Source organism: Furipterus horrens, unplaced genomic scaffold (genome assembly GCF_987537825.1).
Source record: "Furipterus horrens unplaced genomic scaffold, mFurHor1.1.pri manual_scaffold_9, whole genome shotgun sequence".
NCBI lineage: Eukaryota > Metazoa > Chordata > Mammalia > Chiroptera > Furipteridae > Furipterus > Furipterus horrens.
Window position 1 is genome coordinate 90,065,768 of NW_028327179.1, and position 16,208 is coordinate 90,081,975.

A 16,208-nucleotide genomic window follows, 5' to 3' on the forward strand; every position below is an offset into this window, starting at 1 on the left:
GTCATCAATATTGATAATGTTGTGTTTCTTTGATTAAACAGATTGCCGAGCTGGGTGAGGTAGAGTACATTGAAAATCTACCTCTCCTTCGAGTTCTCAATCTTCTAAGAAATCCAATTCAGGTAGGAGGTCATTTCTATCAGGGGAGAGGGTGAGAGCTTGCTTGGAACTCTTCCTCAAGAAGTACGTTTGATAAAGGCCATCCGCGTGTTTTTCATCTTCAGTCTCTTAGGATGCATTCGGGAGGGTTAAGCCAGGTAGCGCCCCGTGGGCCACTGCCAGTGAAAGTAAAACCTGAAGTTGTCTGTTCTGTGTGGCCATTTGTGAGTCCAGCAGGTAACAAAGATGACAGGAGGGAGCCATTGAGACGGGGGATGCCCAGGGCTGGAGGTGTGGACAGAACATGGTTCCTGTTTTGTAACAGGAAACAAAGCTTAAGATCAGCTACCCAACAAAATGGTCTGCATAGAGCTGTGAAATCAATGTTGTTGTAAAATGATTACAGAAAACAAGACGTATTTCCCACAGATTCTTCACATCTGGGATTCAAGGCCTGTGAGAGGTTTTCAGGCCCTGTCTTGTTCTCCATTGACAGAGCCCTTCTCTGGCCACTGCGCCTCCCTCTCTGGTCCTTTGCCCCTCGCTCCACTTTCCTGCCTGTACTTACCCTTCTACCGACTTGAATTTTTATGTGGCCCTGAGTACCTTTGTTTTTGTGTGTATCTAGATTAAATATGTATAGACAGGCAAAAAGAAAATCGAATTAACTTAAAAGTGAAAAATAAGATTTAAAAAGAAAAACAGTCTGCGGTACAGGAATAGTAACAGGCAATCTAAAAGCAACTCTGGGAAAGAAAGCAACAGGGCTTAAAGTGACCATCACCCCCAGTTTCAGATCCACGAAGAGTGTATATTCATTTAGCGCACATTCTCATCTATACAATGCATCCTTCACTAATATCTTTCCCTTCCAAGAGATGTAGCTTCATAATACAAAAACTTAAATTGTATTTTTAAAAGGCAGATAATCCTAACACAGCAGATGGTAGGGAGTAATGAGGAATTCATTCCATAAGTGAATATCATTTTATTATTACAAAACACATTCATAATAAATGATACAAATCAATACAAAATGAATCTACAAAGTCATAAATAAATGACAAAGGGATAATAAATACTGTTTTCTTATTTGCAATAATGAAACTCTTTGGAGTTAGAACAGAGATTTTCAGATTTCTTTTAAATTCAGATCTTCAACTGGTATGCTGCAAGAATTTTTAAAACATGTACTGCCTGACTATTTAGTCAGGGACACTGACCTTTTTTCCCTTAGATTGTCAAAAAATGACAATAGCAGACACAACAATTGCCATTTCGTGTGAATGCCATGTCTTGAACCATGAATATACAGGTCATACAATAGAGTTGCATCTGATTGGTGACATCTCATAATAAGTTTGCATCTAATTAATTCTTGGTACTAGAAATCCTTATGTACTAGAAATTCTTATAAACAAGTAGAATATAAGAACCTGATTTTTAAAATGTCACTTTGGAGCAAAAAGGGCAGGTAATTACTATTATTATTTTTTTATAAGTCAGTAAACATTATACCTTTTTTTGTGTGTCAAATCAGCAAGAATATATTTTTTGGTGTGCCACCGAATTTCAGTAATTAGTTTATGTGTATCACGAGATGAAAATCACTAAGTTAGAAGATAGGATATAAGTCACTGGTCGTGAAACTTTCAATTAAGTGCTCACCTCTCTGAGGCCTACTTAGTTGGTTTTCTCTTTGGAAATGAATATAATCATCCCTGTCCTGCGTATCTCATGGGGAGAGTAACAGGATCACACATTTGAAAAGCTTTATAAGTTGCAAGGCCCCGTGCACATCTGAGTTGTTAATGTAAGGGGGCTGGTAAGTGTGAAAATGTAGAGACGGATGAGTATGTGTGCATGTGATTGACAGGGGGGTCACAGGTGATGGACTGATGCTCATGGAAGTAGAATGTCGGTGCTTGTTAATTTGGGGAAATGAAGGCAATTGAATGGTCCTCTTGATATTTTAAACAGGAAAAATCCAAATATTGGCTCTTTGTCATTTTTATGCTACTACAATTAACAGAATTAGATCAGAAGAAGATTAAAGTGGAAGAAAAGGTATGTAATTGTATTATTTCATGTGTTTCTGAGTTATTAAGCTGAAAGGCTTACACTGCCTGCTGCAGGACCAATATAATCAATTAATGATACACGTAATTACTTTACAACATGTAAATTAGTTATTTGTTCAGGGAATGTTTCCTTGTCCCAGGTTCGGTCTGTTTAACCCCCTGCAATGCTGAACGTCAATCCAAATTCAGCATTCCACGTATGACCATTAATTTAGATAACTCTTGTGGCAGACTATTAATTTAGGTAACTATTGTATTTAGAGGGTGTGTCGTACGTCACTCTAAAAATTTGTTTAGTAATGAAACGTATTAAAATGTCATTCTACCATACACTCAAAAGGTACTCAAATGAATCACTACTCTGCCATTTTAAATCTTTCATTCTGCTCTTCAAGATAATAATTCATCTGGACACACAGTTCCAGAGTTACTGAACGCTAGCACCTGCCTCCCCTGCACCACACCTGTGCCGGCTGCTTTGTCTTGCTTTAGTGACAGCTGAAATCTCCACTAATGAGGGATTTCTTACCCTGGATGCAAATCTGAGATGGGAATGAAAATAGGTATAAATGTGTAGAGAGGCAGATATTCCATTTCATAAATGCCTTTCTGAAATCTTGGTTAAAATAGTTACAGATGGGAGTCTGTTATTATTCTTACACTCAAAGGCGCTTATTAGATTTCTCTTTCCCTTTAACGTTTTGCAAAGGGAATAAAATTCAAAGCTGTGAATTAAGGAGAGGTGGTGGCAGACGGGGTAATGTATTTAGAGGGATGGCCAAAACAAGAGGATAGAGAGCTAGCTGTACCGTAGGAGGAAAAGGAGGAGGGGGTTTTGGTGGCATTTGAGATCATCAGAATACTGCTTGGTGAAATGCATGAGAAAAAGATTCTGCAGCATCGACTACCTAGAATCTGGAACTATGATTTTATTTCTTCTTCTTATACTAAAAGCTGGGATGTTCACTATATCAGAAGTAATCTTGGACTTTAGGGGCTTTATTTCTGTTTTTGCTTTTTCCCCTCCTAAACCAGGGGCCGTAAAGAAGGAGAGGACGAAGGGACTCGAGCTCCGCATTTTAAAATAATGATCATTATTTAGGTTATTGGGAAGTTAAGAGTAGACATGAAGGCTGAGCACAAAGATTCATGAGCACGCATTAAATTATTTTCTCCACCTGGTTGCATGTCTAGGCTATTTCATTAAAGAAAATCTAAGTCTTGTGTGCTTTTTAGAAATGAAATCTGTTTCCTTTCTGCACTTCCGATCCTGGAAAAGGTTGCGGCAGTGAATAAATACAACCCTCCGCCGGAAGTGGTCGCAGTCCAGGATCACCTGACCCATGTTGTCCAGAGCATGCTGCAGCCACAGAGGATCTTTGACAGGTACCCATTAGGGACCCTCGGGGCAGAGCTCAGGGCAGCGGGCACAGGACACCCTCATCATTTTCCCTAGCCTTCTAGTTTGTGACCTGTTCCTTTCCCACCTCGTCCCAGGGAAGGGGCCAGGTCTTTATTTGGCAGTCTGTGTTGACTCAGTTATAGTGTGTCATTACATGCTCGAATAGGGGGTCTCTATTTTTCCCAAGCGTGGTGATGAGTGGGTGCATCTTCCCTCTTCCATCTGGCCCCTGAATGGTGGCTAGCCTGTGACATAGGACAGTGAAATAATAATAACAATAAAAACGAGTTTCTCAGTTTTTCAATTTATTTTACTTAGTTTTAGAGAGAGGGGAATCGGGGCAGAGGAACATCAGTGTGCGAGAGATACACTGATCGGTTTGCCTCTCACACGCCTGCAACCCAGGGAAGTGCCCTAATCGGGAATCGAACTGGGGACTCTTAAGTTCATGGAATAACACCCCACCCACAGAGCCACATCAGTCAGGGCAGAGTTTGCTAGTTTCTTTTATTTTTATTTCTTTTATTTATTTTTTTGCTGCTCGATAGAACCACAGACCATGGTGATCATTTCTGTCCATTGTAAATTTTTCCTTAGCTGTGAGTGAATGCTAGATACCCCTGCCAACTAGCACCGCATGCATGCAGATTATTAGAGAGCCCCTAGAAGGAGCTCAGCTAGCCCAAGGGAAACCTGGAAGTCCTTTTTAGTGGTTGCACTTGGAGCAGTCGCTCAACTTGGTTGAACACCTGAATAGTCTCTCACCTCTAAGTTCGAAGACAGATTTACCACGGTTTCTCCTTTTCTTTTTAAACAATCTGTTGGAGCAGATGGCCATTTATGCCGTAAGTGTAATGAAGAAATCTATCAATACCCAAAGGCATTTTAAAAATACTTGGAAGATCTCTTGGTTATAAATAGCTTCTCTTCTTCATGTGGTATTTGCTCCTGTACAACACACGGCTGGTTTCCCACAGGGAGCAAAATGTTTTATTTTGCTTCCAGGGCATGATTTTTTTTTTTTTACATGTAACTTAATAATGCAGACATGGACAGTTTTATATATTTATGGTAGCCCTCCAGGTGAAATAATTTATCATTTATTTGCATATAGCTGGAAAAGCACATTTTATTTTTTAAAAAAGAGCATTTATGTCCTCATTGTATTTCTTTTTTAGTTTATGAAGATTGCTAGTTGTTTCACGCTTTAGGGCACAGTCATATAAAAATGTGTATCAAAGAAATTTATAGCAGCATCTGATAAACACATACTTCATGATCATTTTTGGCTGTTGAGCCAAATAAGAACAAATGGCCAAGCAGCCGCCGTATTCCCAGGCGAAGCAGTGTTCACTGTGAAAGATTCGTGGGGGCGGCGGCAGGCCCGTTATTGCCCGTCCCATTCTGGCCAGCTCGCCGCTCTCCGACAGCCCCAGAAGAGGAATCTTGACTTTTGACCTTGGTACTTTCATGCCCCGCTTTTGGGGGAGTCACTGTTCTCTCTCCTGCTGTGATTAAGGTGAGGATGCAATATTAAAATGACCCAGGCCCTGGCTGGGGAGCTCAGTTGCTTAGAGCCTCATCCCAATATGCCAAGGTTGTGGGTTCTATCCCCAGTCAGGGCACATACAAGAGTCAAGCAATGAATACGTAAATGAGTGGAACAACAAATAGATATTTCTCTCGCTCTCTGTCTCCCTCCTTTCCTCTCTCTCTCTCTCTCCTTCCTTTCCTCTCTCCCTCTTCCTCCTTTCCTCTCTCTGTCTAAAAATCAATTTTTAAAAAATGACCCAACAGAACCTTGACTCCGGCTGGGGGGTCATTGATAGCTTCTTGCTCTTTGGAATGACAAGCTTCTAAAGACTTGTCTTTTAAAAGGCCTGTCCCAACTTCGGAATTATCCATTTCTCCAAGACACCCTGTTTTGTTTTAGTGAGAAATGGTATTTTCCAATCACAATCTAAGTACCAGAGATAATCATTACTAATGAGTTAGTCATTGTTTCTAGGCCTTGTAGTGGACAGAACTAGGAATATATTTTAGTTCCCTCCTTCCCTCCTTGCTTTCTTTCATTTATATATTCATCTATCCTGTGTGTACCTATCTATTAATACCTACATCTATCCAATGTGTTTATCTATCTAATCTATAGATAGATCTGTCTGTATCAATCTACAGATAGATGATAAAATACCTCCTCAATTTATACTGATACTTGCAATTCAATTTCAAGGCTACAGTTGAGCTTTTTTTAAAAAAAATAATTTATTTGTTTTTATTTATTTGTGTACTTATTTATTTATTTTTAGAGAGAGGGGAAAGGAGAAAGAGAGGGAGAGAAACATCACTGTGTGGTTGCCTCTCACTCGCACCCCCAACTGAGGACCTGACGTGCAACCTAGTCATGTGCCCTGACTGGGAATCGAACCAGCAACACTTGGCTCGCAGGCCGACGCTCAGTCCACTGAGCCACAGCAGCCAGGGCTCAGATGAGCTTTTACTTAAGACCCTCTCCATTACATCTGTATCTCCTTTTCTCCCACACCCAGGACACAGAGGATGAAAGTGGAATATCCCATGATTATTCTTCTTTTAAAATCCCACATTATACCACACCAGCATCGGAATACCAATATCAGTACCAATACCAATACCACCATCAACATGATTACTAAAGGCAAAGGAAACATATTTTGCCTATGGTCTTCCCAGTAAAGCACCCCCACACACCCTTTTCATTAGGGTAGAATATATTTATAACATAAAGTTTGCCATTAACTATTTTAAAGTGTACAGTTTGGTGATATTAATTATATTCATAATGTTATGCCACTGTCATCACCATCTATTTCCAAAACCACGGCACCAAACAGAAACTCTGTAATAGCGGCCTCCATTCCCTGCTACTCCCAGTCCCTGATAACTTCTAATCTACTTTCTGTCTCTGTGAATTTGCCTATTGTATATCTTTTATATAAGTGTCAGTCACTCTATTTTAAAAATAGTTTACTGCACTTACATTGTCAGAACATATATCCATCACGTACTGCACGCTCTCCCTTGCTGTCACTTAGCCTTGGTTCTATGGATAACTGCATATTAATTGCTCACTTTCAGCCCTTGTATTGATGTCTCTTGAGTCATTTTGGTTGTAGGAAGCTTGTTCTCTAGTAGATTCCTTAGGCAGGTCTATGGGATCAGTATCCCTTGCTGATAATATTCTCTGCCCTTTATATTGAAAGTCATTTTTGCCCTAGTATATAGATTCCAAGGCTCATACTTTTTTCCTTGAATATACTAAAGATGTTGCTTCATTTTTTAATACAAAACATTGCTGTCAAAAATCTGATGATAATTTTCTTTCTAAGTCATGTGTACTCTTTTTCTAACTGAACAATTTTTTTTCTTCTTAGTCCATTAATTTTACTAGATTATGTCTTAGTATTTGTCATGCTGGGCTAATGTTCTCCGGTACGTTGTGTGTTCTTTTACAACATGCAGTTATTTTTCACTTCTTATTTCAGGAATGTTTTCTTCAATTACAGACTTTAATGTCTGTTCTGTTCCTTTGCTTTGGTTTTCTTCTTCAGGAGGAAGATCTCATGTGCCTATTTTCACTATTTGTCACTTTCTCTCAAAATTTTCTTCTCTTTAATCATTAAAGAATTATTTTGAGATAATATGAGGTTCCCCTGCAGCTGTAAGAAATACCGAGAAATTCTATATCTGGGAGATGGTAACGTCTCCCATAGCTACAGGAGAATATCAAAACCAGGAAAACAGGCATCGATGTCGTCCACCAACCTTCCCAGCAGCCAGGGCTCTTGTAGGTACTCATGTGCCTTTAGTTCTGTGCAATTTTATCACATGTGTGGATTCGTATGAGCAGCAGTGCAGTCAAGTACAGAAAAGCTTTGTTACAAGGATCCCTGTACTTCTCTTTTATAGCCACAGCCACCTCCCTCTCTCTCTCATCTCTTCTAACCTCTGGCAACCAATAACCTGTTCCCCATCTGTATAATTTTTTCATTTCATGAATGTTATATAAATGAAATGTTATAGCATATAACCTTTGGGACTGTTTTTTGTTGTTTTTCTTTTTTTTTTTTTTTTTTTTTTTTTTTTTGTCCTTAACCTCATTCCCTCGAAATTCGTCCAAGTTGTTGGCTGTATCGATAGCTCATTCCTTTTGGCTGCTGAGTAGCATCCCTTGGTGTGGATGCAGCCCAGGTAGCTTAAGGCTTGTCTGGCTGCCTGCTGTTCGTGGCTGTTGCCAGCGTAGCTGCGGTGAACCGCCATGCCCAGGTTTCTGTGTGCGTACAGTCCCAGCCTGCCTGCTTCCCGGTGGGTGCCCGCTGGCTGTTCGGGGTTCCCCTGTTCTCAGATCCGGCAGATGCCACCCCATTGCTTCTTCTTTCCTGATCCTGCACAGATTTGTGGTCCGGGGAGATACCTTGTCACCTGGACTGTTACACATGTTTTCCGTGGGCTTTTGCTCTTGAGTTTTTCTGTTTTTACATGGCTATTCAGAGAGATTGAAAACTTATGTCCCCCCTCATCCTTTATAGAATTCACACCTCAGCCCCATGTTTATTTAAAACATTGTATTTATTCTATGATAGTGTCATGAGTAGAATCTAACACTTCAGCTCCGCATGTCGCAGGAGATTTTAGTAAGAAACTCATTCTTTAGTCTAGCCTTCCAGGCCCAGAAGCCATGCCTAGATTTATACATCAGGTCTTATTTATTAGCTGTTATCCTGAACAAGTTAATCAGCCTCTTGGTATTTCAGTCTTTATGTGTTAAATGGGTATAATGATGGAAATATCCTCATTAGCTTCCTGTGATAACTAAATGAAATAATACATGTAACACTCCTGGAATAGTGCCTAGAACATAGTAATTGCTCAGGTAAATTTTAGTTATTCCCATTTCTTTGCATGTCGATATTCTAATTTAATAGGTATGGATGTTAAAGTTGAACTCTCAAAGGGCAGTCCTGCTTCTTTCATTTTGAAATTCTTGGGGGAATACTTGACCAACCAAGAATTAATATACATTACCATATATTTTCTTTTAAAAGCCTTGTTCAGTTCCATTTACACAGATTTGGAGTTTACGTGTTATCCGATGTCGATGTCGATGTCGATGTCGATGTCGGCAGCCGTCCGTCTCGAGAGACGATGGTGTAGCTTCTTAAGTGTCTATCTGCACCGCCAAGAATGGTTGTGCAGTCCGACTCGGGAGTGACACGGTATCTGTCTCCTCCCGTGTTGAATCGACATCTTGCGATGACGCTGGAGTGTCCTCTCCAGTGAAGCTGAAGCTACAGAGCCTGGGCAGGGTGATATGGAGGGTCTGCTGTTGCCCATGCAGCAGACCCCCCCTCTCTTCGCAGCTGAAGGGTCCAAGGGAAAGACGAAGTCAATACAGCTTGGCTTCAGGTGCGCCGCAGGAGTTGCCGGTGTGGACTACAACGTCAAACCGCCTTAGGGACTCCGGCTCCGGATTTTCTGTCGGGGTTTACTCCCTTAGCCTTTCCCCTGAAGAGGTATGCCGCAAGGCAGCGGAGGTTATCCATGCTTTGATATATTATTATTAGCGTAGAATGGTAACCAGCTTGCTTCCGGAAGTAAGACCAGCCTGCCGTGCAGCGCCTGCCTGTAGCAAGTGCTCGACCACTGGGTTAATCGTGGCTATTGCACAGACTCTCTGCGCTGTATGCAGCTCACCCGCTGCCTCTCTGACCCGGACAGACCTGTCACTGACTCTGCCCTGTGTTACAGCACCCTGCCCAGTCTGGACGCCCCTTACCCCATATTGGTATTAGCTGGTCCCGAAGCTTGTGGAAAACGAGAACTCGCCCACCGCCTCTGCAGACAGTTTAGCACTTACTTCAGATATGGGTGAGTTTGTTTATTGGCTGGTAAGACTGGAAAAGGTCAAATATTGCTGATTTGGGCTATTAATGTTAAGCTAGTTCAAACATGGGCATAGAAGGCTTATCCGCTTCTTTACCATTTATTGCACTGTGATAGACACTGTATTTATTTATTTTTTTTTTTACTTTAATCCTCCAAGTGTTTAACTTTAATTGAGTGACATCTGAAATCACTCTCCAAGGTTTGGAAATGCATGTTTCTAATTAAGCTTAGTGGCGTAGGAATGTGGGCTCATCCTGTCACCGTGGGATGTGACAGCAGGGATCACAGTGTTGTGAAGTGTGGTGGGCGGATCTGTGCACCGGTGACAGGATGACATGCAGCATCTCTGTCTCGGCTGGAACCCACGCTGGCAACACTCAGCTTCTTCCTGGTACACCGGGCTTCCTCTGTTGAGGCACATTTCAGCTCCTTTCCCTTCCCTCAGATCAGCACTCAGCACCCTGTGAGCTTTCGGGAATGAATATATTGCCGTGTGAGTCCCTAGTGACCCAGATAAAATAGAGAAATAGCCAAAAAACTAGAACCAGCCTAAAGAAACCCCCAGCTGGATTTACAGATTTAAGAAAAGTTTCTGAGAATCAGATTTAGAAAGATCACTGTGGTCTTTGAAACTGGTGTTATTTATTTATTTATTTATTTGGCAAAGAAATAACTTTTAGATTAGTGGTGTTCCTCAGTGAGCTGAGGATGGGAGAGCAAGCAAAATAAATGAAGATTATTTTCTAATGCTGTTACAAGAAAGTTCCTTCCCTTAAGCCACACGTGTTCAAACAATGTAAATACTATTTTAAATAGGTCCATAGATATCTAAAATTGCATTCCTTGTTTAAGCAACCTTAGGATACAAATACTGAAGAATAATTTACTTATTAATACATTTGAAGTACCCTGACGTCACAAAAATAAATTAACACATAATATGAGAATAAAAACGTATAGAGCGCCATTATGCTCATTAAGGGTACTGAACCTGTCGCGAAACATAAGTGGAACCCAAAGAACGGAAGGTCAAAGTAGGACAAAAGGGTGGACCCTGACTACTGTGTAAACCTGGAAACTTTTAGAAAAGCAAGAGAACCAGGGCCTTCTCTGATCAGAATTCCTTCAGCTACCAGCTGTGGTCCTGTCCAATCTTTACATGGATGTGACTCCCTAGTAGACAGTCCATTGAACCACTCAAGCAGTGTCTACGGACACCATCCACGTGCCCTGTGCTGGCGATAAAGCTGCAGAACAGCGGGCGTGGATCCTGTCCTCCCAGCAGCTTACAATCTAGTACCTAGGTAAGTGCTCTCTTAACCAGATACTCGTCTGACGGGCACTGTGATGAGGGACGTAAACGCCTCTGAGACAGAAGAAATAAAAGAGGAGGGGCGTGTGGGCTGCAGTGGGGCCTGTATGCCCAAGAGAACGAGCAGGTGCGCTGGATCAACTGCAAGTAGAAAAGCTAAACCCGAAGTATGAAGAGAGATGGCAGAAGAAATGACTGGAAAGACAGACAGCAGTCTGATCCTCAAGGGTCTCTAAGCAGGGGACCGTCGCGGTCACAGCTGCACGTTAGAAAGCACACCCTGTCGCATGGCGTTCCATCTGGGAGAGGGCTTGAGGGGGAGACTAGGAGACCAGTTAGGCTGTAGTGACAGGGGGTGATGGTGTGAGTTAGAAAGTGGTGTGAGTTTGATACTCAGACACAGGACGTGCTGGAGTCTTCTGCGTTGCTGATCTCTTAAATTGTGTCCACCCGTTCGAGGACACGCAATTAGCACTGAGCATTAGGAACAATTTAATTTGCCTACCAAATGCCCTAGGAATACCCGGGCTTTTGCAGATACTAACAAGATGGTGTGCTCCAATCTGCTTAAATTTAGAGGTGCTTACAGCCAAGCCTCTGCCTAAATATTTGCAGTAACAAGGAGTTTATTTCCTGAGGCAATGTGGTCCACAGTTGAGTTTCTAAATCTGTAGGCTTCTAGCACACTGACAGAATTTCTACTTCCTCATCCACCTGCTAGCTCTTCGAGATATCTTTTTCTTCCTGTTACATTTCCTTTGGTATTCGAACATGCCAGTATTCATTCTGGCCTTCCGGATTCTTTCCCTCCCAATCATCTCCTCCTCACAGAGACCTGGTTTGCTAGGATCCTGGATGACAGCTGGCCAAAGAATCGATCTTTAGAATGTCTGACTCACCCTTAGACTTTTTGGGTTAGTGGTGAGGCCTGGGGTTAATGTCTAACTCAGTTCTTTTCTCTGTTAAGTGAAAGTAACAGGGTATATGGCTCCCATTAAAGGCCATGATCTGACTAATTAAACATGATTTAATGAGTAAATTAATTAGTAAAGATGAACTCATGGAAATATAAGTTAGAACTGAAATTATATTTACAGGGGAGATGAAGGATAGCAAAGGGATGGCCAAAGCAAATTTCTTTGTCTAAAATCTGGAGTTTTTTCTAAGTAAGTTTAGTGAAAGATTGCCTTCATTACGATGTATGTCTTTTTAAAATGTTCCTATCTGGGCAGCATACTTCACAGTGAATGTTTCTATATACGAAAACTGGATGATAGATTCAAAAACCCTCAGGTCCCAGTGGGTCTTCCTTAACAGCAAGCCCTGCCGCAGGTTCTGTCATTAACGTTCTCCACACCGACAAAGCCGTCTCTTTGTTTACCTGCCTGGAGGCTTCAAACGGCTTCTTTGCCTGTCTTCCTTTTACAAATTCTGAAACAATTCCTGCTGCTCCATTTCTTTGTTGGGCATGCAAAGTCAGCACCGTGTGTAAAAGCCGTGCTGCGGGCATGATGCTGAGTCACTGATTTATCTTGCCCAATGTCAAGGACACCAAAAGATGGGGGTCCCAGGTCCCTGTCAAGTGTAGTCAAACAACAAAATGAGTGCCGTGATTATCTGAATCTTCCCTTCAAATGTACTCTCCTTCCTGAGTATACAACTTAAATGTGATGTTAAGACCTTAATATTTGCTGACGTAGTTAATTCTTGATGCCGTGGAAGATGAACAGTGGTGTGAATTATAAAACTTTGTCTTTGACTTTGTGACGGAGAGGCTTTTGAGGTTGCGACTTGACCCTCTTAGTTTGCAAAGGAATTGCCCTTGGAACCATCCTGGCCTTGCTGCTTAGTCATGTCGCTTAATCTCTGTCCCAGTTTCATCATCGGTAAAGTAAAAGCGATGCTATATTCTCATCTCCTATTTTCAAACAACAGGATGATCTGAAAATCCATTTGCATTCCCAGAACTTAACATTGAGAAGTCAGAATAGTATGCAATCAAGAGTCCTGGGCTAGTTGGGATCCCCGTGGTCAGTTCTGAGACCGACAGTGGCCTGCTCGGACCAGTCATTTTATAGTCACCTACCAAGTGGGGTTTGTCACAGCTGTTGTGCACGTCATGTTACATTTCTTCATTCGTGTTGCAAATGCTTAGTGAGTGCCTACTGTGGACCTGACATTGGGAATGCCGTGATGGACAAACTGAATAAGATAATGTCCTCCCCTCATTACTCATGTAACCTGCTGGGGAGGATAGGAAAAAAGCAGAATCATCAGTAAAAGAAAGCAGTTTTTGTAAATGAATAACTGGGGCTGTGGTGGTGTGGCATGGTGGTGCTATTTTAGACAGTGGTCAGAAAAGGCTCTAGTCAGCATCGGAATCAGGGATTCCCGGAGGAGGGTCATACCCAGTGTTGACAAGTCCTGGCAGCTCAGTGGGACGAGCTCCCTTCTGCCCTGAAGCAGCAGAGGAGATAGGCTGGAACAAGGACCTGGGAGGCAGTAGGTGCAGATGCTGAGGTGGTGGGCATGTAAGGAAGTGCACAGTCCAGCAAGAGGAGGTCAAGAAAGGCTTTTTAGGGGATTAACACACTGAGACCCGAAAGACGAGTGGAGGGAGAGAGAGGAACATGCAGAAAATGCCTGTAGATCAGACAACATGAAAATACGTGTGTGTGTGTGTGTGTGTGTGTGTGTGTGTGTGTGTGTGAAATCGTCGGCAGCCGTCCGTCTCGAGAGACGATGGCGTAGCTTCCTGAGAGTCTATCTGCACTGCCGAGAATGGCTGTGCAGTCCAACTCGGGAGTGACAATCCCTGCCGTGTGTGAAATATGTAATAAATATTGTTATACTTCCCAAAGTACTGTTTTGGGATGGCAGAGGAGGTGATTCAGAAGGTCATAAATAACGAAGAAATACTGCTGTTGATAATCCAAACTTTGTATCAGCCCTAGATTGTAGCAGCTGAAGCTAGGCTAGCATTTCAAAACCACACAGATTTCACCGTTACGTGACTCTATCATTTATAATTTATGGATCAGTGTCAATTTTTTCAAATATCCTTGATACTGAACTGATTTCCATTTGAATTTTAAGTTACTAGTTATGAAGTAGATTATCTGTTTTATGTTTTCAGGGCTTGTCACACCACAAGACCGCCTTATTTTGGAGAAGGGGACCGAGTTGATTACCATTTTGTCTCACAAGAAGTTTTTAATGAAATGGTAAACATGGTAAGAATGTTCGTTCTCCTTTGTGTTTGTTGCACACTAAATACATGTACTCCGGTAGAAATATTAGGAAATAGTGATAAAAAAGAAAAAAAACTGAATTTTGTCTTTGTTCTGAGAGATGGGATCTTAATGGGTTGTTTTCCCTTAATCCACTTACTACATCCTTGTTCGCATGCTGCTTCATTCTGATCTTGGAGAAAATATCATAAATTTTCAATAAGACTGAAAGAGTAGCCATTTGAAGAGAATAGAAGCGAAAGCACTATGAAAGAGTCCTGTGCTCTGTGTTTATTGAGTGCTCCTGCTACTCATCAGATTTTACTCAAGAGGGACACTTGTCACAGGCCTGATGCGACACACAAAGCTTGCGAACCAAGCGTTCTGGGAGTTGGAGTGTCCAGAGATCCCTCCTTCCGTTTGCTATCAGTGGCGCTTCTTCTTTTTTTTTTTTTTAAATAATAATTTATTTGTTTATTTTATTTTTAGATAGAGGGGAAAGGAGAAAGAGAGGGAGAGAAATATCACTGTGTGGTTGCCTCTCACTCGCGCCCCCAACTGGGGACCTGACGTGCAACCTAGTCATGTGCCCTGACTGGGAATCGAACCAGCGACACTTGGCTCGCAGGCCAACGCTCAATCCACTGAGCCACAGCAGCCAGGGCTAGTGGCGCTTCTTAATGGTCGCGACCTTAAGTGCCATTTCATCACGGTGCGTTGCATTCAGTTGTCCTGTCCTGGACATGGATGCAGCCTTAAGCGTCCACTGTAACATCCCTGTCTGAGAAGTTGTGAGTCTGGGAGGCCAGGCAGGCCACTAGCGCCCCTGGCAGCCCTTGCTGTTGGACTGCAGAAGATGCCTCACTTCTCTGAGGTCTGTGTCTTTACAACATAAAGGCAACCACCCTGCATGGGTCTGTTTAATGGGAGCTCTGGGCAATCTGACTCTGTTTTTCCCTCCTCAAACCCTGATAATCTGATTGGTAGTATTTCCTGACACCCTTTTTTTGAGTTTATTATCTTAAAGGTAATTTATTTGTTCTTTTTGACCTTTACCCACAAAGAGAATTCTCACAACCCTACTTTTATCTGTCGAAAGTATATGCTAATGTCAATCCATACTCACCCATGACTTTCTTCATTACTATCGATGAATCTGTAAGCCTTTTATTTTCTCTTCACCAAGGGCCTGAATTTTGTTTATATTATCATTCGTGCCATCACCAAATGACTCCTACACCACTTTTTATTTTTCCTGAAATCCACCAAAGGACCACGTTAAGGATGACTCTATGTTTCTGCTTTTGGACGATCACCACCCAACCAATGATGTTCGTATGGCTACATCTTCCCGCTTCCCCCTTCTCCTTCCTCTTTCCTTTTTGTGTCCCCACCCCCAAATAATGAACCTGCCTTACACCTCAGTACACATAACCGTGGGACATGTAAGCACAGACCCTGCAGTCACTGGGAGTTTCAGTTTGAACGACCAGCTGTACACATGGTGGGTGTTTCTCTTAGGTTTGCAGAGAAGCCCGCATGAGAAAGTCTTATCATCCCAAGGCCTTGTCAAAAATACCTCTTGGAAATTCTTTATAATTTTCCCTCTGCCCTTGTCAGAAGTACATCTTGGAAATTTTTTACACTTCTCTCTCCTAGGGCTCTATTTTGACAGTTCGGTTTAATGTGTGAAGAGTACTCTGGGACTTTATATTTCTAAAAGCTTTACTTGAGATTTGAGGAGTTATCTTGTTATTAGTAAGAAGCATTCTCTTAAGACTCTTTGGATTGAAAGACAACTAGTTCCCCAAATTAATGTTGATTTCTCTTGTTAGAGTCTGAGGCATTTTCTCTTGGTCCAGTGCGTCTGTTCTCGGTGACCACAGGCTCCCCTGATGTTCCACACCTTAGCACATCTGGATCAAGTCAGCTTCAGTTCCTCATTGAAGAAATCACTGTACTTCCACACTATATTTAGTCTTATAGTTTTATTCCCTCTACAAAAGTCTTCATGTGTTTGAGAATTACTCGTTTTCACCTCTTCTGCTAACATATATTACTTCAGTATGATGTTACTGCCTTCCACTTCAATTTTGCTTTTAATGTCCTTCCCGTTTCTTTAAAGTGAGCTTGAGACTGTTTTATGAAGACAGATAAAC

At 41.9% G+C, this 16,208-nt stretch overlaps 1 protein-coding gene across 1 annotated transcript in view; it reads left to right on the forward strand.

Annotated features, from left to right (window-relative positions):
- Positions 1-16,208, forward strand: part of LRGUK (leucine rich repeats and guanylate kinase domain containing) — a 62,660-nt gene that overhangs the window by 33,246 nt on the left and 13,206 nt on the right. The window contains exons 8-12 of the mRNA XM_090287529.1: positions 42-122; positions 2,080-2,166; positions 3,460-3,566; positions 9,370-9,489; positions 13,956-14,052. Of these exons, the coding sequence (XP_090143655.1) occupies positions 42-122; positions 2,080-2,166; positions 3,460-3,566; positions 9,370-9,489; positions 13,956-14,052 (492 nt within the window). The remainder of the gene's footprint in view (positions 1-41; positions 123-2,079; positions 2,167-3,459; positions 3,567-9,369; positions 9,490-13,955; positions 14,053-16,208) is intronic.